This window comes from Chiloscyllium plagiosum, unplaced genomic scaffold (genome assembly GCF_037043375.1).
Source record: "Chiloscyllium plagiosum isolate Xiang-an unplaced genomic scaffold, Cpla_swu_hap1 HiC_scaffold_28, whole genome shotgun sequence".
NCBI classification, from domain to species: domain Eukaryota; kingdom Metazoa; phylum Chordata; class Chondrichthyes; order Orectolobiformes; family Hemiscylliidae; genus Chiloscyllium; species Chiloscyllium plagiosum.
Window position 1 is genome coordinate 41028471 of NW_028270166.1, and position 27814 is coordinate 41056284.

At 41.6% G+C, this 27814-nt stretch overlaps 1 protein-coding gene across 3 annotated transcripts in view; it reads right to left on the reverse strand.

The window, feature by feature from the left end:
• Nucleotides 1–568: 568 nt before the first annotated feature.
• kdm4b (lysine (K)-specific demethylase 4B) overlaps nt 569–27814 on the reverse strand; it is a 479386-nt gene continuing 452140 nt past the window's right edge. For all 3 annotated transcript variants that reach the window (XM_043720917.2, XM_043720921.2, XM_043720920.2), the window contains 4 exons: nt 17292–17459; nt 11243–11362; nt 6265–6357; nt 569–1027 (listed from right to left, as the gene is read on the reverse strand). In XM_043720917.2, coding sequence (XP_043576852.2) covers nt 836–1027; nt 6265–6357; nt 11243–11362; nt 17292–17459 — 573 coding nt within the window. In that variant the 3' untranslated portion in view covers nt 569–835. The remainder of the gene's footprint in view (nt 1028–6264; nt 6358–11242; nt 11363–17291; nt 17460–27814) is intronic.

The following is a 27814-nucleotide window of genomic DNA, read 5'->3' on the forward strand; positions in this document are numbered from 1 at the left end:
ATACATCACATCTGAGGTTTTAAGAAAGGGGATTTATATTTTGCCTTCAGAGAAAAATTTAAACCAGTTTAGGAGTGTGGTCCTTACAACTGTGTAATAAACTTCTTCAAAATCCACCAAAGCCTCCCAACAATAACAAAAAGTACTATCCCTGAAGATAATTGGAAGAATTGCCTTGCTGCAGACAAGTCAAAGTAGTAACAATGGGTTTCCTTCATATTGATATGACCACACCCCATATCAATTGAAAATATTGCTTTGGTTCAAATATGCCAGGAAAATGCACACAAAAGCTAGAAAAGTGTTGAACTTTGTTCTCTCCTTTTCTTAAACCCAAGATTTTAAAAAAAAATCTAATCTAATCTAATCTAATCTAATGTAAGTAATCTAATCTAATAATTGGAAGAATTGCCTTGCTGCAGACAAGTCAAAGTAGTAACAATGGGTTTCCTTCATATTGATATGACCACACCCCATATCAATTGAAAATATTGCTTTGGTTCAAATATGCCAGGAAAATGCACACAAAAGCTAGAAAAGTGTTGAACTTTGTTCTCTCCTTTTCTTAAACCCAAGATTTTAAAAAAAAAAAAAGACCTCATACAAGACTCTTTTTTCCTATATACAAGAGACATGGTTGAAACTTCAAGGCAGATTCAGTAGTTCCATTCTGAATATGTTTAGCACCTTCGCAGAAGATGGCTCACAGGTATTTACTGCAGAGTCTTTCAATAGCAATTTTAAAATTGAATCAGTTTACTAAGCACAAAAGCATTTTTTTTCTATTGAAAAACCCAAACAAACAAAAAAAGCCCAAGTGTACAGTTGTTTCTTCCTAATTAATATATCCCTGCTGGTAAGGTGAATGAAAGAGGTTTTCCATAAATGTAAGGTATTCAGGATTCTGAGTGTAATCTTTCTGGCTGTAGTCTTCTAACAACCTGGAGTTAGATGGCTGAACCTTCTTCGCATCCTTAGCTTCCTCTCCCGAGATGTAATCTTCATGCTGGGAGCCCATCAGTGGTGACTGTAAAACAAATATGATTGTAGATCATGTCGACAAGGTAAATCAAAGAGTGGATAGCAAAATGAAGACAAGACAATGAATTAGCAGGTTTGAAGCTGCATCCCTCCCCGTGCTTTGAAATTCAGGTTGGTTTAACAAATAATAATTTACACATACCCATAACTGAGATGCTGAAGATCAGTTTTAAAAGACATCTAAAACATGGTGATGGGAAAAAAGAATGTAACTCTTTTGAGCTGAATGTTGTCAATGCAGAGTTTTTGAATACTATGACTGCAGCCATGCAGAAAACATGATAGAGGCAGGAGGCAGAACCACTCATGCTGATATAAAAAGACTGTAAATCACTGAAATCTCATTGACTACCTGAAAGATTTGAGAGATATACTGGCTCACTTTAAAGGTGCCTACCAAAATCATCTGACCTGTGAGCAGCCAAGCTCTCAGGATTTTCAAAGGTATTTTGAAACAGCATGGCTGAGACTCTCACTCTAAAAAGACTATGAGGTAATTACCAGGACTTAAAAATTCATCATCTGGAACTTACAGCTCACAATAAGACCTTCGAACATCTCTGCAAATGGGGGTTCTCGACAAGTACTGCTGGAACAAAGGCTCAAAACCAAAACTCTTTACATAAAGAGAGGGTCTGAAACCCAAAACCCATCGATGATAGGAAAACTCTGACATTGTGCCATTAAAACATGCAGTAAAATTAGATCAGTCTCACTGTGGGCCAACAGTCAGGTTTGACACAAACACAAACCTTGGGAGTTCTGAAGAAGTCATACCAGACTCGAAATGCTAACTTCCCTTTTATTGCGACACAGATTCTACCGGACTGACTGAATTGCTCCAGCATTTCATTTTCTTTCTGAGCATGTGGTTTTGATGAAGGATGTATGAAAACATATGGAATGACATCCAAATAAGGGTTCTTGCAATCTTTGGAAGTAGTGCCCAATTCTACAAAAACTGATCAGTCCCAAGAGAAAACTAAGTACAAACCAATAGCATTTCAAAAACTACAACACCATCTTAACTGACTGAAACCAAAAAATAACATCGGTCTTTGGTTTAAAAAAAAACCTTAGACCTCAAAGATAAGTAATGGATTCACAGCCGTAATTGAATCCTCATTTGCAATGGACACCATTCCCCTTTAACTTTGTGCGTGTGTACATATAGCTAAGGGCTAAATGACTGCTTTCTTTTTGATTTTCCTCAGGTTTAACAGGTAATAAATTTGCCTTATGTTTGACTCAAGAAAATCTGGTTGATTGGCTTTTCGTTAACTATATTTTTAAGTTGGGAGAGATATATCCTTGAGCCAATAAAAGAAGAATTAAACATTTGTTGTGACCAGTCATGGAAGCTGAACAAACAGAGGCCAGTGCATTCCTTCTTGCTGGTTATAGCCTCACTGAGAATGTATTCTATTTGCAGGAATTGAACATGGCCATTGGAGAGTTGGGTACATCAGGCAAACAAGGGGACAGATGGAGTGCTATCATGATAGCAGTACATGGGTGCAGGCACTGCATCAGAGCAATGGGAGGCCTCAGCAAATGCATTCAAGTCCGGTATTGTTGAATTGATGTGGCATTCTTCTTCCTTTCACAGTCTGGAAGAACGACACCACTTCTTCCACTTGGGGACCTTACATCCCTCAGGACTCAACACGGAGTTCAATAACTTCAGGGCTTGAACCTTCTAAAATCTGTTACCCACCCCCACACCACAGGTCCAGTCATAACTTGGTTTGCTTTCAATGCAACATAAGGCAAATTTTCATACACTCAGAGTGCCCAGCACCACCAACTAACTTCTCCTCTTGCCTGGCTTATTATGAACAATCCCTTTGTTTGCTTACCTTTATTTCCACACTCTCCGGGCTCCATGTCCACCTTCCTACTCACATCTTCTCCCCGCCGGCCTACCTCAGTCATCAATATAAATCCAAATTTTTCATAGCTGCTTTCAGTTCTGATGAAGGGTCACCGGAGTCAAAAGTTAACGGTTTAACTGTTTTCTCTCCACAGATGCTGGTAGACCTGCTGAGTTTCTCCAACAATTTCTGTTTTTGCTTGTTTCAGTCAGTTCCCTCAGGTTGGTGCTTCACAGCCATTTGCGTTTGCATGGAATCCAAGCAGGGATTTGTAGAAAGAGCATAATCTGGCCTGCTAACCAGATTTTCTCTCTTGCTCAATTTGCATTGGCTTGTTTGGTGTTCTACTGCCTCAGAAAAGCAGCTGAGCGGAGCAAAGGATTGAATCTATGCCCTTCTGCTCTGGAAAACTATGACGAGAGGTGGAGCTGTGCTGCCAGAATTCCTTCTTGGCACTTAATACCCATTTGTTTGCTCACGAGGGCCAGTAAATTTTTTCCTTTAGGATAGAGCAAGTTCAGCCCACTATGACATGAGTACTGTAATTTACCAAACGTTAAAACAACCAGGCTTACTTTGCCCAGCTCCCAATATTAACAGATTGAGATTAGGGATCACTAACCTTAATCTACATTACAACAGAGATTAAACTCAAAAGCACTTGATTCGGCAGTAAAGCTGTCTGGGTTGCCCCAAAATTGTGAAAGGTGCTAGATGAATGTATATCTCTCTTTAGTTTTTTATTTTATAACTTTACAGTTTAATAGAGATATTTTATCTTTATCTGGAATGCTGATTAATATGGATTTATTTGAACCAACCCATTTATTTTTCTAGTGAATGCATAAACAATTAATAAGGAATGTAGACAGTAAAGATTCTGACTTAGATCTTGCCACAATTGTGAATTACTCTCTTACCCCCATTTACGACAAAACTGAAATATTTACAATTACACTTCCTTCCAGCAGATAAGGATTTGGGATCTGTGCCAAATTTTTTAATATCTGAGAACACATTTCCCCTTGTGTGCATCTTTCCAGAAACTCGTAGGCTCAACCTCAAACTGACAAAGTGTCTCTTTAAAGTCATAGGAACCAATCTGCATCTCACTCTTTAAACCCCGCTACACTGACCATGGTTTGTTTGGAAACTCAGCAAGTATTCTGATAAATTGAATTCTCTGCTGTAAAGTTTAGCATCTATGCCTGATGCTCTGCTCATAAAAGTAGTTTAATAATTGAACAGCCCCATCCATCTTATCTGTTGTACAGTGGCAGATTTATATTTTCCCAATCCAATAATGTGAGCTAAAAAATTATCAAGTTGTCTGCTACTGTTATTTCCTTTCAGAAAATCTAACCTTAAGGCCAGTTAAGACACCATGCTTGTAAACTAAAGATTTATTCCAACATGCAGCTGCTTGAATGAAATGTACTGTGATCAGTAAAAATATATTGTTCTGAAGGTCAAATTTCATTTCAGAATGATTTCACTGGTTCAGTTTGCTCACTTTCACTCAGTATCTGACTAATTAGTAGTTTCTACATATCTCAGTACTACATAAATGGTAAATATATTGGGTTTAACTCAAATCAAAATGGATTGAGACTTATCAAAAAGAGTGATAACAGATGGTAAACCAGTGAAGCACACGGAGCTGTACTGAATGAGATATGGCAGAATAGAACAATTTTAAACTAAAAAGACTAAGATTAGATAGTTCTGATGGGATAAAATGATTAAATTCTAATAAGAGCCAGACGGAGTTCTAGCTCTTCCTGCAGGGCAAGTGAGTCCTGGGACTTGGACCATTTTTCACTGAATCGGATTCCAGATATTTATTATTACATGAGCCTACTCACATTTAAGAGTATGCACGTTTCTTTACGTTCTACATGCCTGATGATGGCTCCTTCTAAATCCAGCACAACAATATTATTCGCAGTAATACATTATTTTACTCCAAAATTTATTCCACAATTTCACTGGATGTAGGGAGAAAGAAAAGTCTTCCCCAATTTGGGGAAGGGTGGGGAAAAGAAAATGTTGTTTCAGTGAGACACTGGTACAGAGTCAGATCAATGAGGAAGTCCTTAACTCCAACTATTATAGGTGAAGATGTTTTTGATGAAAATATGTAGCACAGCATGAACTGTAAGAATGTAGTGTGTATGTCGCAACGATCCTCAGAAGCAATACCATGTGTAATGAGTTAAAAAAACTGAAAAGGACAGCAGAGGCTAACTGCCTGGGATATCTTACAAACACGTGTATCGGCTTTGTCATTTCCCTAAAAATAGATGTCATCCACATTAGATTGTGAATGTTCAAATAAAATAAATGGTTACATTCTGCCACATGCCCCACTTACAAGCAGAAAGACACTGCTTCCACTGTAACTCAACTCTAGTGCTATTGGGGAAGTACTGGAAATAGTTAGCTTTTTGGTTGATTCATGATTTGATGGTTACAACTAATTACTATTTTAATTCTTCAGCTTTCTTTCCCTGCAAATGTGGACTCTCAGCGGGTACATAGGTACTGGATACCTTCTTAAACATGGTTAAACTGGCTGTTCTTACTGGCTCAGATGGACCGTACCAGCAACCTATGAGAATGCATCAGAGTTACGGCACTTTCCAACACGGGGCACTGAACAGAAGATGTTTAATTGTAGTATTCCTCTCCCCAGCCACAGCACTGAACCCATTTGGAATGCCTTTTCTGCAGTCCCAGATAATCCAACTTAGCAAACATTAATCAAACCTGGTGTCCAAGGTTGCAATCCACATCAGTATTGTGCAGTAGGCCATAGAGGGAACTATACTGTGATTATATAAAGGGCTATATTTCCAGTCAGACCCTATTTGGCAAGTGTCAGCACTTTCCTCTCTGAATTAGAAGGTTGAAGTTCTACTCTGTGAACTTGTGCCCAGAATCTAAGTTGACAATTTTAAAGTGAAGAGATGAATATAAGGAGGGTGTCTGGTACAACTGAAGATAAACATAAAATATCAGATGCTAGTTTTGAAGAGGAGAAAGGGATTCATTCTTGATGTTATGGACAATATTTGTCTTTAACCAATTTCAATTAAAGCTGGTACTAGTCTCAAGTGGGCCACAATATCAAGATAATATTTTTCCATATATCAACAGTAGAATCTCATCAGCAATACAGAGGTAAGAATAAGAGACCATTGCAGTTTGAGCTGGATGTTTAAAGTACTATATCACTTAAAACTGTTAGCCTAAACATTGACGACACAACATGTATCAGAGGTGTATAAGTGGATGGTAATTATCAAGCTGATCGTAATATGATAGGTCATGTACGCTTTGAACTCACCAGCCGTGCTTTCACACGCTTGGGTAGCTCCTCATCCAGTGTGTAAAGGTCTTCTCTTTTCAAGGTCAGCTGAGAGCCTCCCTCAAACTCCACCTGAATCACAAGCAAGTTCATCAAGGGAATGACCAATTAAAGCAACAAAATCATTACATCATTTCAAAGCGCCCCATGCTTTACCCCTTCCTACTTCTGTAGCTCTCTCTAGCCCTTCAACTCAGATTTTTTCACTCTTCCAAGTGTAGCCTTTTAAGCATCAATATGTTTCACTGGCCCACTGCTGGCAGCTGTATCTGGGCTCTAACCTCTTCAATTCCCTACATAATCTCATCTCTTGCTCCTTCTACCTCTTCCATCAATCTTTTGGTTACTTGTCTAATATGTCATTATATGGTAGTGTTATTTCCTGTTTTAAAAACTGTTCCTGTGGGATGACATACCACATTAAAGGCACTACATGAATGCACACTGCTATTGTTGACAGATTCCATTTCCAGACACTAGGTGGTAGTAGATCACTACAACCTGAAGTGTTTGTAAATAATGCTAAAGAAAAATAGTGACAGAAGGGAACTGTGGAACATTTCTTCTGGTAGGATAATTTCCAAAACAGCTACAAGAGAAAAAGAATCCTCACGATTATGTCATTGCCTTGACTAACAAGATATCCAGGCTATTCTCCTGACCTTATTACTGAAGAGTGATATTAGTTGGGTAGCTCTCTTACTAAGTCTGTGCTTCCATCTACTTTCAAAGAAGCCTTCCACCAACAAATGCACTGCCTTGACAGCACAGGCACAAACAGAAATTGCTGGAGAAATCCAACAGGTCTGGTAGCATCTGTGAAGAGAAAAGAGAGTTAATGTTTTGAGTCCAATGAATCTTCAAGCAGATCTGAAAAAAGGAGTCACTGGATTTGATACACTGTGTTTCTCTCTTCACAGATGCTCCCAGATCTTCTGAATTTCTCCAGCAATTTCGGTTTTCGTTTATTTCAGATCCCTGGCATCCACAGTCCTTTGTTCTACTGTCTTATCAGTACATTCAGCTCTAAATATTATTACACATTAATGTTAAAATTCTGCATCTTTTTGCACTTATTCCTTCTCAATATTGGAGTAATTACAATTGTACCCTTCCCCAGTTTAATCAATTCTCTCCACGGATTATAAAGTTCAAAAACTCATCACCTCTCCTTGTCACAGAACTGTTATGGTGCAGATGATGACCATTTGACCCATCATGCCTGCACCATTTCCATTACCGAGGTCAGTTCCCTGCCTTCCCCCCCCCCCCCCCCATATCCCTCACACCCTGAGAAGAGAATCCTAGCTCTCATAGGAAAAGACTGAGACTGCTCCTGCAGGGATCCAGAGACATACATTAGCTGAGTAGGTACCACTCCATCATCCTGCTGACGTCATTAATTATACACCACTGGCTGCTTTCTGCCTCCTTTTTGTATTCTGCAGGTCTGAATGAGGTGTCCACTATCTTGGTGGCCAAGTGACCCATCCACAAGAAAGGGCCTCCAGCATCTCTGAAGGGTGTTCAAAGGCTTCAGAGGGACTACTGGCAAGTGCCCCCACACCCACCCCCCCCCCCAATAAACAGCTCACATACTGACATATTTGTGGGAGCACAAATTGGTGAGCACATCACTGCCATGTCTCTGCAGCTGGCTGAAATGTTCGAGATCACTGGCATTATTAGAGACCAGGTCAGCCTCAGGGTAGGAGGAGACTTCAGTGTCAGCCATTAGGGAGGGAGGTGGAAAGCAATAGCACTCAGAATCCAGAGGCTGCAGGATTGTGGCCATGTCATGAGGGGAAGGTACTGCAAACATGCAAACGACTGGCAACCTCCATAGACAGAGAGGCAGCTGCCATGGAGAGTCAGGTCCAGCAATGTAAGGGCCTGTTGGATGTACACACAATCCATCACCCTAGTCTCTAAGCAATGTGGCAAGGCTAGGGCAGGTCACCTTGGCCTCTAAAAGAGGCAAGGCGGTACCAGTAGGTAATCAGCCAGAACAGGAACTGAACACAGCCATTCGGTGGTCCCTGTCAGGACACTCCAAAGGTGGCATGGCCTTTTACCTTCAACTCACTCCCATGGGAGATGGAGCAGAGGGAAGTGCACTTGCCTCTGAAAAGGATACATTCAGCATGTCTCGGTGCTCCAGACACCAATGTCTTTCAGCCACAGCTTTGGAACCTGGGATTGCCCTTCCAAATGGGAGGTAAAGAAAGAAGAAACCTCAAGGGCACATTGGTGGCAGGGGGAAATTCCATGACAAAGGGCATCTGACGTTTGTTGAAACATATTCAGAGTGCCACTAGATCAATTTACTTGCGTCTCAGTGTAGCCCCCTACCTTAACTCCAGAAGTCAAACATCAGCTCACATGTGTCATGTCCCCATGGAGCAATTCCTGACTTGAGAATCCCCTGCACCACACGCAGGCAATATGACCATTGCAGTTAGAAGGGTCTCTGGTGACGAGACACTATTTATCCAGATAGTGGCACAGTGCCACTGGCTGCAGTGGACAAAGGTGTGGACCAAGGTGAGAAATGTGGCATTTCTCTACGTCAGGACCAACTTGTTGCATTTTCAAACAGAGTTCTGGGCATCGAGGCAAGATTCCTATTAGGGAGTGGTGAGATTACTGGGGGATTATTGCTTTTAAACCTTATATTTGATAACAAACCTCACCTCATTAACAGGTAGCTTCCTGTTCTTTGCAAGGGAACGAGATATTGACAATGAAATGTTCAGCAGCGTTTCAGACAGGGAGATGTGTAGCTCACAGTTAGACAATGAATAAGCTTTGGCAGGAATTGGGCACCTATGGGTATGTGCCCTGTGCAGTGATTGGGTGCATGTGTAGTGTTTTGTCTCTTGAAAGGACACATGTCACTGGATTTTGAACTCCTCCCATTTATTCTGGAAGTGCCTGTGGCCATTTTTTTTCCCATTGGCTGTTCCAGTTTCCAGGTTCCACTTTTACCTGTTGGTGAGGCTCCAATCATCCAAATCCCCTTCCTGTTGACCTTCCCATGAGCCCTATAGGCTTTGCACCACCTCATGTCCCAACCCAACCTGTCTTCAGTCCCCAACTCCCATCAATAGGTTTGCTCATCTCTCCTGCAGCAGGGGTCCACCCTTACTACGACATCCCTCCACACCTTTACTTCTTGCCTTTATTGGATCGAAACGACAGATCGACTGTGGCCCACCCCTCTTGAGCAATCTATTGGAACAGCCCAGGCTCAAACCTTTACATCTCTCTGGCAGTGTCAGTGCTAATCTCAGACTAAGGAGCTACTGTGAGTTAAGGACTGACTCTCAGCCATTTCCTGAACTGCAGAGGCATTGACCCTGGACTGAGAGCAAACAAATCAAATGCCAAGTATAAAATAATGTTCTACACGAAAATAAGCACATGGATTTGGAAGAATGCTTTGATTGACATAGGGAATTAGGAGGTGAACCGTGTAGTCAGGCGTAACCTTCCCTCAACAATTTCATGCTTTGATTAATCTGGGCAGTTGTAAATGAGGCTTTATCCTGTCCTTCAAAGTTCTTTGTAATAATTTTACCACCATTTCACTTAGGCTGATTGGTCTCTAGTTACTCAACAGAGTCTCGTAGCAGGCTGAACATTGTGGACCATGGTGAGAAATATGGCATATCTCCACGTCAGGATCAACTTGTTGCATTTTAAACCAGACTGATGGGCATCGAGGCAAGATTCATATTCGGGAGTGGCGAGATTACTGGGGGATTATTGCTTTTAAACCTTAATGTTAACAACAAACCTCGTGTAATTAATAGGCAGCTTCCTGTTCTTTGCGAGGGAACAAGATATTGGCAATTCCTGATGTGAATGTCAGTGCAGATACCTGGTGGCTTGAACTTGCTGCCTGCTCCTCTGGGCACCTCCAAATCCATGGGCTTATTTTCGCTTATTTTATACTTGGCATTTCATATAATAACGTTCAAATGCATTTCCAAGATCAGCTTATATTTGTGAAAATGCTCAATCACCCTGTCCCCAGTTAAAGATTCTGGTAACCTGCCCATGACTGATGTTAAACTAACAGATCTTTAATTGCCTAGTTTATCTCCCTCACCCTTAAATAATGGAGTAACATTGCCAGCTCTCCAATTCAACGGGACAATTTCTGAATTGAAGATGATTGCGATTAACGCATCAACAACTTCTTTAGCTTCTTCTGTTAACACATTGGTGTGGGAACAATCAATGGCATCCTTATTCACATTAGTTTCTCCATCAACTGATTTTAAACATATTAAATATTTTGTTGCTTCCCTTGGTCTACCTTCCCTCTACCTCTGATAGATTATGCATATTCTTGATTGTCAAGGTCAATGAATTCAATAAGTCTTTCACGTTCTGATTTCCAATTACAGTATCATTCCCATTTGTCTTTAAGGGGCCCATACTATTCCTTCTCAATTTATTTGTCAAACACAGCTCTAGCGTTGTATTCGACAGCTCTCATTAGGTTTTAGTTATATTTCTTTTTGTGGCTCTTACTACCTCATTTGTGCTCCTTCACTGTTCTTCTTATCCTGCTGCAAGATTTTGTTTTGGTATAAACCCTTTGTTAGTTTTATACTAGGGCTGTTAGTTCATTGTTGACCAATGTACCCTTCAGAGTACATCCAATTCTATGGTCAGCCAACTAAATTTTTTAAAATGCTTCCTGGTGCTCATCCACAATTTTATCAGTTAGTAGTTCTACTCATCTTTGTGGACAATTTCTGCCTTATCTCTCCACTAAATGTACACTAAAACCTTGTTTCATGACTCGAAATGTCATCTTTTTCCATTGTTTTGTGACAATCATTATTTGAACAAAGAAAAGGCAATATTCCACATATGGTAAGCAACTGGTTACTAACTGGTCAACACTGCCGTTGCAGCAAGGAAAATATAACCTAAATCTTACCTGGTAGTTGTACCTGACCTGGGAACCAACAAACTTCGCACTGTACACCAGACTGTCAGTCCATCGCACCTGGATGACCTCACCCTCAGCGGGTGAACCATGCTGTACACAGTCCCTGCTCTGTACACAGAGTAAGCAAACATTACAGATAATACAATCACAGAACAGCATGGTGCACAGTATTAGATTAATGCTGAGATTCAGTTTAGAAGAAATGACATTGACAGCTCAAACCATCTTTGAGTCAAGTACAAACCTTGCTACAAACAGTAATATACAGCTGGTTACAATCACTAAGACTGAGTACAATTTGTAACATGCGAACTTTGAGTCGGCTAGTTAAAATGGAAGACAGTCCAATGACCGATGTTGCCAGAGTGCAAATTGCTTCTCACGTATACTTCCAGCAATCAGCCTGTAGGGTGCGTACATTCTCTGCAATTGCTGGAGAAACTACACATTTAAGGAGAAAGTTGATGCCCAAGAGTCCTCAAACAAACTTGGCAGAAAACTAATTTAGACAATGGACAGCACGGTGGCTCAGTGGTTAGCACTGCTGCCTCACAGCATCAGGGACCTGGGTTTGATTCCAGCCTTGGGTGACTGTCTGTGAGGTGTCTGGACAATTGCCCCGTATGCGTGTGTCAGTTTCACCCGAGTGTTCCAGCTTCCTCCCACAGTCCAAAGATGTTCAGGTTAGCTGGATTGGCCATGCTAAATTGCCGATAGTGTCCAGAGATCTGCAGGCTAGGTGGATTTGCCATGGGAAATGCAGGGTTACAAGGCTAGGGTAGGGGGGGTGGGTCTGGGTGGGATGCTCATTGGAGGGTCAGTGCTGACTCAATGGGCTGAATGACCTGAGTCCGCACTGAAAAGTTTCTATGATTCTATGAATGTGATGAAATCCACTGTTTCAGAAGTGCATTTTCACGGACTGAAACATCAATTATAAAACTGAAAGGGAAATTGAGCCTCCCTGGTTTTAGTAAAACTAAAATGGAAACAATGGCTTCAGGAATCTGGAGAAACTGACATTGACTGAAAGCAGTTTTAAAAGAAACAGCTGTTTCAGCTTGGATCCCAGAAGTAGATTAGATTAGATTAGATTACTTACAGTGTGGAAACAGGCCCTTCGACCCAACAAGTCCACACCGACCCGCCGAAGCGCAACCCACCCATACCCCTACATTTACCCCTTACCTAACACTACGGGCAATTTAGCATGGCCAATTCACCTGACCTGCACATCTTTGGACTGTGGGAGGAAACCGGAGCACCCGGAGGAAACCCACGCAGACACAGGGAGAATGCGCAAACTCCACACAGTCAGTCGCCTGAGGCGGGAATTGAACCTGGGTCTCTGGCACTGTGAGGCAGCAGTGCTAACCACTGTGCCGCCCACAAAGTACAGGTACCAACAGGATGAAGACAATGGAGGCTGGTTCCAGGAGCTGGGAGAAGGAAACACCTATTTGCTGTAACTTTGAGGGGATTCCAGTGCGCTGACATTAATTTCCAAATCTTCTCTGCCACAGGGAGAGGTGCCGGACAACTGGAACACAGCTTATGTGGGTACCATTATTAAGAACGGTGGTAGGGTTAAACCAGGAACTATAGACCAGTGAGTCGAACATTAGTGGTAGGGAAATTTTTTTATTACAAAAAAAAACCAAGGAGCTAATAGTCTCACACTTGGACAGACAAGGCTTAACTAAGGATAATTAGTATTCCTTTGTGGGGAAATAAGGTTCAAGTCGATTGACAATTGATGACTAGCATAGACTTGATGGGCTGAAGGGTCCCTTTAGTGCTGTAATCTTCTGATTCTATTATATATGAAAACAACATTGGTGGATCTATGTCACCAGTAGCATTGTGGGTAGAGGGCAGGAGATTCTGCAGGTTTGTGGCATTCTTATGGAATTCGGATTGGTGGGGTGCCACTGTCAGCTGGGGACCAGCCTAAACCCTCAAAACAAAAATGGAGCAAGAACTCTACCAGAGAAAGTTTAGAGCTTTCAAAAACATTTGGGCTCAAACTTGTGCTATGGACACTGAGCAGATGGCTGAATTTGCTCTTTAATCTTTATTCAAATTGGCTTTGATGTTTATGTTGCCATTGTCTTGTGCCAGAAGACTGGAGTACAGCAAATGTCTCCTTGTTCAAGAAGGGAAGTAGGGACAACCCTGATAATTATAGGCCAGTGAGCCTTACTTTGGTTGTGGGTAAAGTGTTGGAAAAGTTATAAGACATACGATTTATAATAATCAAGAAAGGAATAAGTTGATTAAAGATAATCAACATGGTTTCATGAAGGGTAGGTTGCGCCTCACAAACCCAGAAGTTCTTTGAGAAGGTGACCAAACAGGTGGATGAGGGTAAAGTGGTTGATGTGGTGTATATGGATTTTGATAAGGCATTTTATAAGGTTCCCCATGGAAGGCTACTGCACAAAATACGGAGGCATGGGATTGAGAGTAATTTAGTGGTTTGGATCAGAAATTGGCTAGCTGAAAGACAGAGGGTGGTGATTGATGGGAAATGTTCATCCTGGAGTACAGTTACTAGCGGTGTACCCCAAGGATCTGTTTTGGGTTCACTGCTGTTTGTCATTTTTTATAAATGACCTGGATGAGGGCGGGGGGAGGATGATTTAGTAAATTTGCGAATGACATTAAGGTTAGTGGAGGTGTGGACAGTGCTGAAGGATGTTGCAGGTTACAGTGGGACATTGATAAACTGCAGAGCTGAGCTGAGAGGTGGCAAGTGGAATTTAATATGGAAAAGTGAGAGGTGATTCACTTTGGAAGGAGAAACAGGAATAAAGAGTACAGAGCTAATAGAAAGACTCTTGGTAGTGTAGATGAGCCGAGGGATCTTGGTGTTCGTGTACATAGATCCCTTAAAGTTGCCACCCAGGTTGATAGGGCTATTAAGAAGGCACAAGGTGTACTAGCTTTTATTGGTAGAGAGATTGAGTTTTGGAGCCACGAGGTCATGTTGCAGCTGTACAAAACTCTGATGCAGCTGCACTTGGAGTACTGCGTACAGTTCTGGTCACTGCATTATAGCAAGAATGTGGAAGCTTGGAGAGGGCTCAGAGGAGATTTACTAGGATGCTGCCTGGTATGATGGGAAGGTCTTATAAGTAAAGGCAGAGAAACTTGAGGTTGTTTTCATTAGAGAGGAGGAAGTTGAGAAATGACTTAATTGAGACATATAAGATAATCAGAGGGTTAGATAGGGTAAATAGTGACAACCTTTTTCCTTGAATAGTGATGGCTAGCACGAGGAGACATACTTTAAATTGAGGGGTAATAGACATAGGACAAATGTCAGAGGTGGCTACTTTACTCAGAGTAGTAGGGGTGTGGAACATCCTGCTTGCAACAGTAGTAGACTCATGTTAAGGGCATTTAAATAGTCATTGGATAAACGCATGGATGAAAATGAGATAGTATAGCTTAGATTGGCTTCAGATTGGTTCCACAGGTTGGTGCAACATCGAGGGCTGAAGGGCCTCTACTGAGCTGTAATGTTCTATGTTCTAATGAACAACATAGTTTAAATTGATAATTTTCCTATTAAATCATGTTAATTTATGATGACTTTGATTGGTTGATGAAATAACGTGAAATCTTATCCACTATCGTTCTAAGTGGGGACCTTTAATCAATTTAGTATTCTGGCTTGTTGGTCTCCATGGAAATCATACAAAAATGAAGTGAGGGGTGCAGCTACGTAGGAACACTAGAAAAAGTGTTTTTGTTCTCCTGACAGAAGAGGACACAGATTTAAGGTAATTAGCAAAGAAAAACTAGAGACGAGACTGGAGAACAGTATCGTTGCAGTTGACATGGTAGGATAGAGTCATAGAGATGTACAGCATGGAAACAGACCCTTCGGTCCAACCCGTCCATGCTGACCAGATATCCCAACCCAATCTAGTCCCACCTGCCAGCACCCGGCCCATATCCCTCCAAACCCTTCCAAATGCCTCTTAAATGTTGCAATTGTACCAGTCTCCACCACATCCTCATTCCATACACGTACCACCTTCTGCGTGAAAAAGTTGCCCCTTAGGTCTCTTTTATATCTTTCCCCTCTCACCCTAAACCTATGCCCTCTAGTTCTGGACTTCCCCACCCCAGGGAAAATACTTTGTCTATTTATCCTATCCAGGCCCCTCATAATTTTGTAAACCTCTATAAGGTCACCCCTCAGCCTCCGACGCTCCAGAGAAAACAGCCCCAGCCTGTTCAGCCTCTCCCTGTAGCTCAGAAACTCCAATCCTGGCAACATCCTTGTAAATCTTTTCTGAACCCTTTCAAATTTCACAACATCTTTCTGATAGGAAGGAGACCAGAACTGCACGCAATATTCCAACAGTGGCCTAACCAATGTCCTGTACAGCCGCAACATGACCTCCCAACTCCTGTACTCAATACTCTGACCAATAAAGGAAAGCATACCAAACGCTGCCTTCACTATCCTATCTACCTGCGACTCCACTTTCAAGGAGCTATGAACCTCACTCCAAGGTCTCTTTGTTCAGCAACACTCCCTAGGACCTTACCATTAAGTGTATAAGTCCTGCTCAGATATGCTTTCCCAAAATGCAGCACCTCACATTTATCTGAATTAAACTCCATCCACCACTTCTCAGCCCATTGACCCATCTGGTCCAGATCCTGTTGTACTCTTCACTGTCCACTACACCTCCAATTTTGGTGTCATCTGCAAACTTACTAACTGTAGCTCTTATGCTCGCACCCAAATCATTTATGTAAATGACAAAAAGTAGACAAAAATGACAAAAAGGATCTGCAATGTATTGCCCAAAAGCAAATTGGATAAATACTTGAAGAAACAACATTTTTGGGCAATGGGGAAAGAGCAGAGAAGTGGGATTAAATGAACAGTTGTTTCAAAGAGCTAGTACAGTCAAGGCTGCCTGTACATTGTATGCTTTTCGACATGGTCATGGTACTTTACTATGATTGCATGGACATGCAACTAACTACTCTCAGAGAGCATACAATCCTGCATTCTAACTCCAAATGTTGGGAGCTGTTCGTCAACAACTTCACGGGTAGCTTATTTGACTGAAGAAACGGATTCCTGTCTGGTCTCCATAATGATCAGACTTAGAAATTATTTTACTGACCATTTTACGCTTGGAAAATGCCCAGAAAATGATTTCAGTTTTATTCTATAACAATGGGGTCTAAGCAAGCATTTTGTTGACTATATATGACAGGTGTGGCGAATTTGAAGAAATGAATTGATGGTACCACAAGGAACATCCGACACAACATGGAAGTATCTTGAATTATGTTCTTTTCAATTGTATTTTGATACTATTCGTTCTGCTATAACACGTGTTTCATTAATGCAAATTTGTTGTAATTCGACTGACGAATTGGGGACACTGTTTCAAAAGCACGAACTTGTAAAGTGTGTATTGGCTGTAACACGATAACATCACCAAAACTTTAAGCACTGTTTCTGAAACGTGATTTTTCTATAATGTGGAATTTCACAAGAACACAAGCATCGAATTATAGATAAACTATCTGTACTGACCTGCATCAATATGCTTGATCACTATCGTGGGGCAATTTGTCGGGTAGGGAATCACAGGAGCAAACATGAATCATTTTACTCTCTTCAGCCCTATCATAATGCACCTGATGGCACCATTAACAACAGAAACAAATGCATTCCCTGTCATTATAATGCCTAGGATTACGTTGATTTCCAATATACTACCTGAAACTAACCCATTTATTACTCATTAAGAGCTTTGACAATGATCTATACTTTCATATGACCATCCCATTTTTTTTTTACTTCAATGTACCATATTACTTAGTACTTTTATTAGTATCAATTGAGATCTAGGAGATCTATGACCTCTCCTACAAAAATACTCTCTTAGCCAAAGGATTCTTGTAAGGCTGTGGTTGAGACTTTTACATTAACCAGAAAAAACACGCTGAACAATTAAAACAAATCAGTACAAAAGATATAAGACTGACAACTTACAACAACATTTTCTGGGTACACATTGTCACTGTAAGATCCATCTTCAAAATTGATTTCATAAAAGGTCTGTGCAGAAGTCCCAATCACTTTGCATTTGTAGTAAAGTCCATTTCGATTTTTTGCGATGACCATCTGACCTACTGAGATGAGCCAATGATCTTGGTTTTGCTAAAGGTTGTGGTGAGGAGTTAAAAGAGAAACAATTCAGTAAATATGAAAAGTTATAAAATATTTAATCTTTTTAAAAAATGTAATTGATAGTAAACGTAATACATGAATTACAGGTGAAAGACACCAAATCTAACAGAAGTTTTCCAGCTCACTTTATAATGAGCTGCTCTCTTTTAAGTTCTTAATTTTTCTTTGTATGATCATCCTGGACAGTGTGTGCTCAGAGGCCCTATCCTCCCTCATCTATTGGTCTTTAATCCAGAAGTGTTCAAGCTTTTCGTCCAAATGGAGTTTAAAGATACAAACCAAAAGGGGTTTTGGGTCACATCTGAAGTCTAAATCTATAAGGCCACTTACATTTTCTTAATTACAGTCATGTGATGAGATTATTTCCTTTCCAAAACTTCAGCCTTGGAAATGGTCTCGTAGTTAAGATGCAGCATTCTGGTCGACTTGGACCGAAGGTTCTGTTTCCATGCTGTACCTCTCTGACTCTAAGTGAAGAAGCAGCTATCGTCGTCTAAGGTTGTGGCACACTACAAACCCAAGCGAGATGTGGTGCTGACACACGATGCCTCCTCTATGGTATCGAGGTATCGTTGGCTCACCGGTGGCCAAGCGGGGAGGAATGCCTCATAGTGTATGCTTCCCGGACTTTGGCTGATCCCAAACAAAATACTCCCACATAGAGAAGGATAGGTTGGCGGTCATCTTTGGTGTAAGGAAGTTCCACCAATACCTTTACAGATGTAAATTTGCAATAGTATTGGACTACAAACCCTTGCTGGGTACTCAAAGAGGAAGGCCTCAGGTTGAATTCAGCAGTGGGCTCTTATACTGAGTGCTTACAGTTACAAGTTGGAATAAAGTCCTGGAAGCCAAGTATCACCAATGGTGCTGCCACTAGTACAGTCTATTCTGGTTTTAAACATTCTGCACACCCTTCTGGTCACCACTGACAATATCAGGCGGTACATCAGATTATCGCAGAGGACAGTATATTATGGGAAACAAATGTGATCTTCCCAAGCAAAAGCCGCCACCAGATACTGGTTGAACTCCACCAGAGTCATCCAGAGTTTTTGAAAATGAAGATATTTGTGAGAATGTATGTCTGGTGACCATGATTGGATGCTGACATATCCATGTTGCAGCCAGCAGGTCCTCCCACATTCGTGGAAATGTCCTGGATTTGGTTGCATGTTGAATATGCCAAACCTTTCATTGGCTGTATGTTTTTAACCATCATGGATGCCCTTTCATAGTGTTTAGATGTGCATAGAGTTAATTTGTCAAACACGGACGATGACTGCAAAGTTGCAAGTACACGGAAACAAGTATTTCCGAGAGTGTCATTCAGCAGTAAGGACAGCTCCATACCATCCATTGTCCAATTGTCTGGCAGCAAAAGCAGTCCAACGTTTGAAGACAGGCTTAAAGAAACAGCCCACAGCTTCAGTTGATAAACTGATCCAACTCCTGTTTGATTTTAGGATGGCTCCTCATGCAACTACAGGGGTAGTTCCAGCAGAGTTGCTGATGAGCAGAACACTCCACACCAGGTTAAACCGAATGTGTGTGTCTGTGCGAGAGAACGAGTGAGGAGAGACACAGAACCGGCATGAGGAACACTAATGCCGGACACAAGACTCCTCTAAACAAGAGAGGTTGTTTACTTCAGGGGATGATGTTTGGCACAGGAATCACTGGAGTGGCCCTTAATAGGTAAGAGGTATGGGTGATGTGAGGTCAGATCTGTAAAATACCAAGCTTGGGTAGGAAAGGCAGTTCTGAACAGTCATGGGAACCACATGAAAGCTGCAACTTTGCAAATAGGGCAGGAGCAAAAGAAACCCAGGTTCATAGTTCCTTGAAAGTTGAGTCGCAGGTGGACAGAGTGGCATTTGGTATGCTTGCCTTTATTGGCCGTGCATTGAATATAGGAGTTGGGAGGTCATGTTGTGGCTGTATACAACATTGGTTAGGCCTCTTTTGGAATACTGCTTGCAATTCTGGTCTCCCTCCTATAGGAAGAATGTTGCGAAACTTGAAAGGGGTCAGAAAAGATTTACAAGGATGTTGTCAGGGTTGGAGGGTTTGAGCAATAGGGAGAGGCTGAATAGACTGGGGCTATTTTCCCTGGCGCATTGGAGGCTGAGGGGTGACATTACATAGGTTCATAAAATCATGAGGGGCATGGATAGGGTGATTAGGCAAAGTCTTTTGCCCAGGGTAGGGGAGTCCAAAACTAGAGGGCATAGGTTTAGCATCAGAGGGGAATGATTTAAAAGGGACTTAAGGGACAACATTTTCATGTAGAAGGTGGTGTGCACATGGAACGAGCTGACAGAGGAAGTGGTGGAAGCTGGTACAATAACACTTAAAAAGCACATGGTTGAATAGGAAAAGTTTAGAGGGATATGGGCTAAATGCTGGCAAATGGGGCTAGATTTATATAGGATATCTGGCCAGTATGGACGAATTGGATCAAAGGGTTCTTTTCTGTGCTGTATATCACTATGACTCTGACTTTTGACCTAGTTCAAACAGAACAAACTAACACAGAGCTGATTAACTGCTGCTTGAGAGCCATTTGCCAGCCTTAAAGCAACCACAAGTGGGTCACAGACTGTACAGTGACAACTTGGCAGTATTCCATTACTATTTCTATGATAATATTTCCAAACAGTCCACATGAAGATGTTTTTGTGGTCCACGTGTTGCACTCCTTCATATTCAGAGACTGTTTACATTCATGCATGCATTCAAATAAACTGCGATTCACATAATTAGGAAGCAATTCTCTTGGGTCACATGATTAATAGGATGATTCAAGGGTTGTTTATTCAAAGATTCACAGGTTATTGAAGGAGAAGTATATGATATCACCAGACTGTCACTGGGACACCTTCTGGGATAGATGGGATCTGTACAAACTGGACAGGTTACATCTGAACTGGAATGGGTCCAATATTCTTTCTGGAAGGTTTGGTCTTGCTCTGGAGACGTTTAAAACTGATTTGGCAAGGGGATGGGGCACAGAGTAGATGTAAACTTGGGGACAAGGTCTAATCATATATGTAGAAGGAACGCTAGGACAGTTCAGAAGGCAGAGATGATGTGGTCAAGATAATGCACATGGAAGGTCCAAGAAACTAAATTGTTTCTATTTTAATGCAAGGAGCTTGACTAGAAAGGCAGGTGATCTTAGAGCATTGATCAGCAATTAGGAATATGCCATTGTTGTAATCATTCAGACATAGTTGAGGAAGGACAGGATTGGCACCTCAAAATTGCAGGGTATAGAAGTTTCAGGCATGATGGGGGGGAGAACAAGAAAGGGAGGTGCGAAAAAATTGAGGGAGGACATCGACAAGGGTCTTCAAATGAGGCCATGTGGGTATTGGCTTAGAAGTTTTTTAAAAAGGGGCAATTACCTTACTGGGATTATACTACAGGCCTTCCAACAGTCAGAGGGGGATACAGGGACAGATATGAATTGCAAATCATGGAAAGTTGTGAGAGAAACACAGTTTATAGTTGTCACGGACTCAATTTTGCTAACATTAACTGGGATCACGTTAATAATGACAGGGTTAGATGGGGTGGAATTTTTAAAGTGCATATCCGCCACAGATTCACCTGCACCTCCACACATATCATCTATTGCATCCTCTGCACCCGATGTGGCCTCCTCTATATTGGGGAGACAGGCCGCCTACTTGCGGAGCGTTTCAGAGAACACCTCTGGGACACCCGGACCAACCAACCCAACCACCCTGTGGCTCAACACTTCAACTCCCCCTCCCACTCCACCAAGGATATGCAGGTCTTTGGACTCCTCCATCGCCAGACCACAACAACACGACGGTTGGAGGAAGAGCGCCTTATCTTCCGCCTAGGAACCCTCCAACCACAAGGGATGAACTCGGATTTCACCAGTTTCCTCATTTCCCCTCCCCCCACCTTGGCTCAGTCAAATCCATCGAATTCAGCACCGCCTTCCTAACCTGCAATCGTCTTCCTGACCTCTCCGCCCCAACCCCAATCTGTCCTATCACCCTCACCTTGACCTCTTTCCACCTATCGCATTTCCGACGCCCCTCCCCCAAGTCCCTCCTCCCTACCTTTTATCTTAGCCTGCTGGACAAACTTTCCTCATTCCTGAAGAAGGGCTTATGCCCGAAACGTCGATTCTCCTGTTCCCTGGATACTGCCTGACCTGCTGCGCTTTTCCAGCAACACATTTTCAGCTCTGATCTCCAGCATCTGCAGACCTCATTTTCTCCTTAAAAATGGAGGAGGCCCTTCAAAAGGATAGCGTGTGTAGAAGGCTACATATAAAGGAAATTAGGAGGGCAAAAATGTACTGCAAAATATCTTTGGCAGATGGAATCAAGGAAAACCCCAACACTTTTTATAAGTATATTAAGAGTAAGGGGATTACCATGGAAGAAGTGGGGCCTATTCGAGACCAAAGGGTCAACCTGTCCATGGAGCCAGTGGATATGGTTGAAGTCTTAAATGAACAGTTCTCATCTATCTACACAGGACAAAGGCATTTAGCAGGGGGTATTAGTTGTGATGATGAAGTTAAGGAGAAAGTATTAAATGTTTTAACAGGCATACAGGTGCAAAACTCCCCAGGGCCTGATTAGGTATAGCCCAGGCTGCTGTGGGAGGCAAGGAAGGAGATGCTGAGATTCTGGCAGATATATTTTGCTGGGCACAGGCAAAGTGGCAAATGACTGAAAGATAGCTAATGACATATGTGGTGGAAAATTATTGGAAAAAATTCTGAAGGTTAGGATTCATCAATATTTGGAAAGGCAGAGTTAATCAGGGATAGTCCGAATATATTTGTTACAGGGAGGTCCTGTCTTAAGGTTTTTCGAAAACGTGACTAAAAATATTGAGGGTAGTGCAGTTGATGTGGTTTACATGGACTTCAAGAAGGCCTTTAATTGAGCACATGGAGGGCTAGTCCAAAAGGGAAGGATCTACAGGATCCAAGGCAATTTGGTAAAGTGGATCCAAAATTGGCTTGCAAAGAGGTGGCAAAAGGTGATGGTGGAGAGCTGTTTTTGGAATTGGAAGCCTGTGACCAGCAGAGTACTATAGGGATCAGTGCTGGAATTCTTGCTGCTTGTTATCATAGAATCATAGAACCTCGACAGTGTGGAAACAGGCTATTTGGCCCAACAAGTCCACACCAACCTCCAAAGAGTATCACACCCAGATTCATTCCCCTACCCTATTGCTTAACATTTCCCCTGACTAATACCCCTTAACACTATGGCTAATTTACCTAACCTGCACATCTTTAGATTGTGGAAGGAAACCCACGCAGACATAAGGAGAATGTGCAAACTCCATACAGAGAGTCACCCGAGGCTGGAATCAAAGCTGGGTCCCTGGCACTGTGCAGCAGCAGTGGTAACCACTGAACCATCATGCATTATGTACATTAACAACTTGGATGTGAATATAGACAGTTTAATGAGAAAGTTTGCAGATGACATGAAAGTTGGGCTGCTGTTGACAGTGAAGAGGATGGTCTCAGTCTACAGTGTGATATTGATCAGGTGGGAAATTGGGCAGAGCACTAATAAATGGAATTTAATCCCAATAAGGGCAAGGTGTTGTATTTTGAGAGGTCTAACAAAATTGAGAAGTACAGACTCGTGCCGCGATCTATGTCTAAGGCCAGAGGAAATAAATTTAAGATGAGTAAGTGGTTTACAGGTAATCTGGGAAAAATTCTTTCACCCACAGAATAGCAAATGCATGCAACATGATGCCTGAGAAAGCAATGGAGGTAGATGCTCCCACAACATTTGAGAAGCATCGTGATAAGTATTTAAAATGCTGGGGATTAGTCGGCTATGGAGCTAGTGAATGTATATGGGACCAGTGTAGTTTTGTGTCTGTTGGTCAACATAGATATGGAGGGCTGTAGAACCCATCTCTATGCTGTATGACTATGAATACTTATTCATTTATGATACAGTCTTGCATCCCACTGTGCCTGTAATAGTCTCAGATTGAAATTTCTTGAAATGCTGGGAATATTTTTCAGGAAATGCGACATGAGGGTAAACACCACTCCTTCTTGACTATACAACTAATATCACACCTCCAAGACATGCACCACTCGTTTTCAAATTGCATAAAAGCAATTCTCTCCCAGGTGACCACCCATGCTTTTCTTTATGATAAAAAATTACTTCACCCTTCCTTCCAATAAAGTCTATGTACACCATAATTTTTCCTGCAGTGTAATTCCCTTTATCAATGTGAAGAATGTATACTATAGTGACATTTCCCTTACTCTTCTTCTCTTACATTTATCATGATTTGTGAATTATGTGCTAACTTGTATCAATATATCACAGTTATTGCAATGTCCCGAGTGCAAATTGTGTCAGATGTTATCTTTCTTGGATTGAATTCCTCATGGAGAACAGAGAAGCACAATATCTTAGTTGGAGTCCAGGACCACTCATCATACAGATTCAGATTTTGTAAAGCTCTCATGTCACCAATTATAGAGGAAATAGTGGCCTAGAGGTAATGTCACTTGACTAGTAATCAGGAATCTCAGGCTAATGTCCCTGCAATACCAGCTGAGCAGCTGAGTTAATAAATCTTGAACTGAAATCTTGTCTCAGTAATGACAACCATCATGGACGATTGGAAAAATCTGTCTGAATAGTTATTTCCTTTAGGGAACAAATTTACCACCCAGCATGGCCTATATCTAACTCCAAACCCATAACAATGTGGTTCACCCCATAATGCCCACTGAAATGGTTGAACAAGCCACTCGGTGCAATTAGAGATTGTCAACAAATACTGGTCTAGCCATCAACAGCCATATCCTATGGAAAAATACATTTCAAAATCTTGCTTTTCAAGAAGGCATCTAAAATGGTGAAAACTCAGGATGTCAGTTACTTGGACAGCAAGATAGGTGGCATATGAAAGGTTGTTGGAAGATGAAAGCAAAAATGGCTCTTCTGCATTAACTAGGATAAAGCGAGGCTGCAGATGCTGGAGATCAGAGTTGAGAGTGTGTTGATAGAAAGGTACAGCAGGTCAGGCAGCGTCCGAGGGGCAGGAGAATCGACATTTCAGGCAACAGCCCTTCATCAGGCTTATGTCGATTCTCCTGCTCCTCGGGTGCTGCCTGACCTGCTGTGTATTCCCAGCAACACACTCTAGACTCTTCTGCATTAACCTTTCAAGGGTACTTTAGGGCAGTTGATGTGGTGTACATGAACTTCAGTAAAGCCTTTGATAAGGTTCCACATGGTAGGTTATTGGAGAAGATGCAGAGGCATGGGATTGAAGGTGATTTAGCAGTTTGGATTAGAAACTGACTTTCTTTAAGAAGGCAACGAGTGGTGTTTGATGGAAAATATTCAGCCTGGTGTCCGGTTACTAGTGGTGTGCCACAAGGATCTGTTTTGGGAGCAATGACGTTTGTCATTTTTATAAACGACTTGGACGCAGGCATAGGTAGGTGGATTAGTAAGTTTGCAGATGATACTAAAGTCAGTGGCGTGATGGACAGTGTGGAAGAATGTTGCAGGGAGACTTGGATAAACTGCAGAATTGGGCTGAGAGGTGGCAAATGGAGATCAGTTTGGAAGAATAACAGGAAGGCAGAATACTGGGTCAACGGAAAGATTCATGGTGGTGTGGATGTGCAGCGGGATCTTGGTGTCCATGTACATAGATCTCTGAAAGTTGCCACCTAGGTTGATAGTGCTATTAAGAAGGTATACGGTGTGTTAGGTTTTACTGGTCGAGGGATTGAGTTCTGGAGCTGTGATAACGTGCTGCAACTATACAAAACGCTAGTGCGGCCTCACTTGGTCTGGAGCGAAGGTCTTATGAGGAAAGGCTGAGGGACTTGGGTCTGTTCTCATTGCAGAGAAGGCGGCTAAGAGGGGATTTAATAGACACATACAAGATGATCAGAGGATTAGATAGGGTGGACAGTGAGAGTTTTTATCCTAGGATGATGACGTCTGCTTGTAGAAAGGGGCATAGGGACAAATTGAGGAGCGATAGATTTAAGACAGATGTCAGAGGCAAGTTCTTTACACAGAGAATGGTAAGGGCGTGGAATGCCCTGCCTGCCAACGTATTTAACTCAGCCACATTAGGGGCATTTAAACAGTCCTTGGATAAGCAGATAGATGATGGGTTAGCATAAGGTGATGGGCTTAATTTCTTCACAGGTTGGCGCAACATCAAGGGCCAATTCTGCACTGTATTGTTCTATGTTCTACGTAATCTTCCTTTGTGTAATAAACTTCCTTTTAACTTTCCCTTTCACATCTTGTGATCATTTTAACTTGGATATGTTGTGTAGAAATGGAAAATGAGTTAACACCATTTACTTCACTGTTGCTCTTTGTAATCTTTCAGACCTTTAGCAGCTTAACCTTTTCAGCTTCAACCAGACATCTTAAGTCTGTCATCACAAACACATTTAAGAAATCCACATTGTGTCTTTAACATCATATTATATCCTTCCTGCAATTGGCTGCCCAAGACTGTGCACACATTCCAATAGCAGCTTACCAAGCTCGGAATTAGTTCAAAATAACTTTTGTTTAAAATACACATAGGCATAGAATATATAAAAGCAAAGAATGCTTTGCTTTTCATGTGGATATCTGTATGCGCATTGTCATCTTTTGTGTATGTATCTGCATGCCCAATACTTCCTCCCTCCAGTTCAAATCTTGCCACTTAAAGTCTAGGTCTTCTCCTCATTGTTGTTTCTATACTAAATAATTTTGAAAATTATAGATAGTGCCTTAATAATTCTTCCCTTAAGATCCTCTCAGAAAAAAATCATTTGGCCCAGACTTCTTTCACAAGATGATTTTGAGCAATTTCTTTAATACGTGACCCGCTTTGATCTGAAAATTTTGGAGAATCTGCAATTGTTTTTAAAATGTTTGTAAAGGATTTCTAAGAGTTTATAACTCACAAAGAGATCATTGTAAATTTTGGACAAGAACAAATACATGATTCATGTGAACTGGCTACCCTTGACCTGGAAGCAGTAACTGGCTAAGAGACAGGAACTGTGTGGTGAGACACAGAGCTGCAAGACACAAGCTGGAAGGTGACAGCGATTGGCACAAAAGTGCAGGTAAAGAAAAGTCAGAAGAGGAACACAATGTGTGTGGAGAAGTCAACAAAAGTCTCGATGAAAAGAAAAGTTCTGTTTCAACAGTAAAACGAAAAAGCAGTATTCAGAAACTCTTGGGGATGTTGTGCACCAACAATCAAAAAGGGACTGAATCTAAAAAAAAATGCAAAGAGCTCAGTTATGCAAAAGTCTTTGTATCAGAGTACCAGATCATGAAACTGGCTGTTGTTAATTGGTCAGTTGAAAAGAAATTCTGGTAAGTTATGCCATCAGGGCTGACATGACCAGAATGAGAGGGTTCATAGATACTTTCCAATCAATCTGTTCAGAAATGTTATTATGCAACACTGAAGCAGGTAGGACTTGAACCCAGGTCTCCTGGTTAAGAGGCAGAAACACTACCACTGTGCCATATGAGCTTTGATTAAATACAGCTGCCAGGGAATACAACGTAGGGAATAACTAAATACATGGGCAAAATTCTAAAAGGAGATGGAATTCTCTCAGAACTTAACAAGTGCATATTGTGCGGGAGTGATTTAGTGAATCAACTATTTAGACAATGTTGTTTTTTAATCTGAACTGCCATTCCCCTCTTAAACCATATTTAATTTGTATAAGTTCTGATTCATGTTAAAGTTACAAAAAGTGAAATCTAGTCGGTAATTTCTGTGTTTGGGGTTAGTTGGTGAATTTGGCTATTCTGGACCATGGCTTCCTCATGGGAAGGGGGGACTTGGGGGCCCCTCCCCCAAGTCCCTCCTCCCTACCTTTTATCTTAGCCTGCTGGACAAACTTTCCCCATTCCTGAAGAAGGGCTTATGCCCGAAACGTCGATTCTCCTGTTCCCTGGATGCTGCCTGACCTGCTGCGCTTTTCCAGCAACACATTTCCAGCTCTGATCTCCAGCATCTGCAGACCTCACTTTTTCCTCATGGGAATCAAAGTATCATTTCTCTTCGAACAGTATTCTCTGCTAACAGTCTGATTTCTCTCTCTAGTTGTTTTGCAGCCTGAATAACCACCTTAGAAATACGAAATAAGTTATTTTCCATAACCTTCTGCTATCCTTCATTCTCTACTCCGAACCTGCCTTAAGCCCAAAGTTATCTAATTCAATTTTTGTTAGCTTTTGTATACATATTCTATATATCTATCTTGTTTGATCAGCTTTATT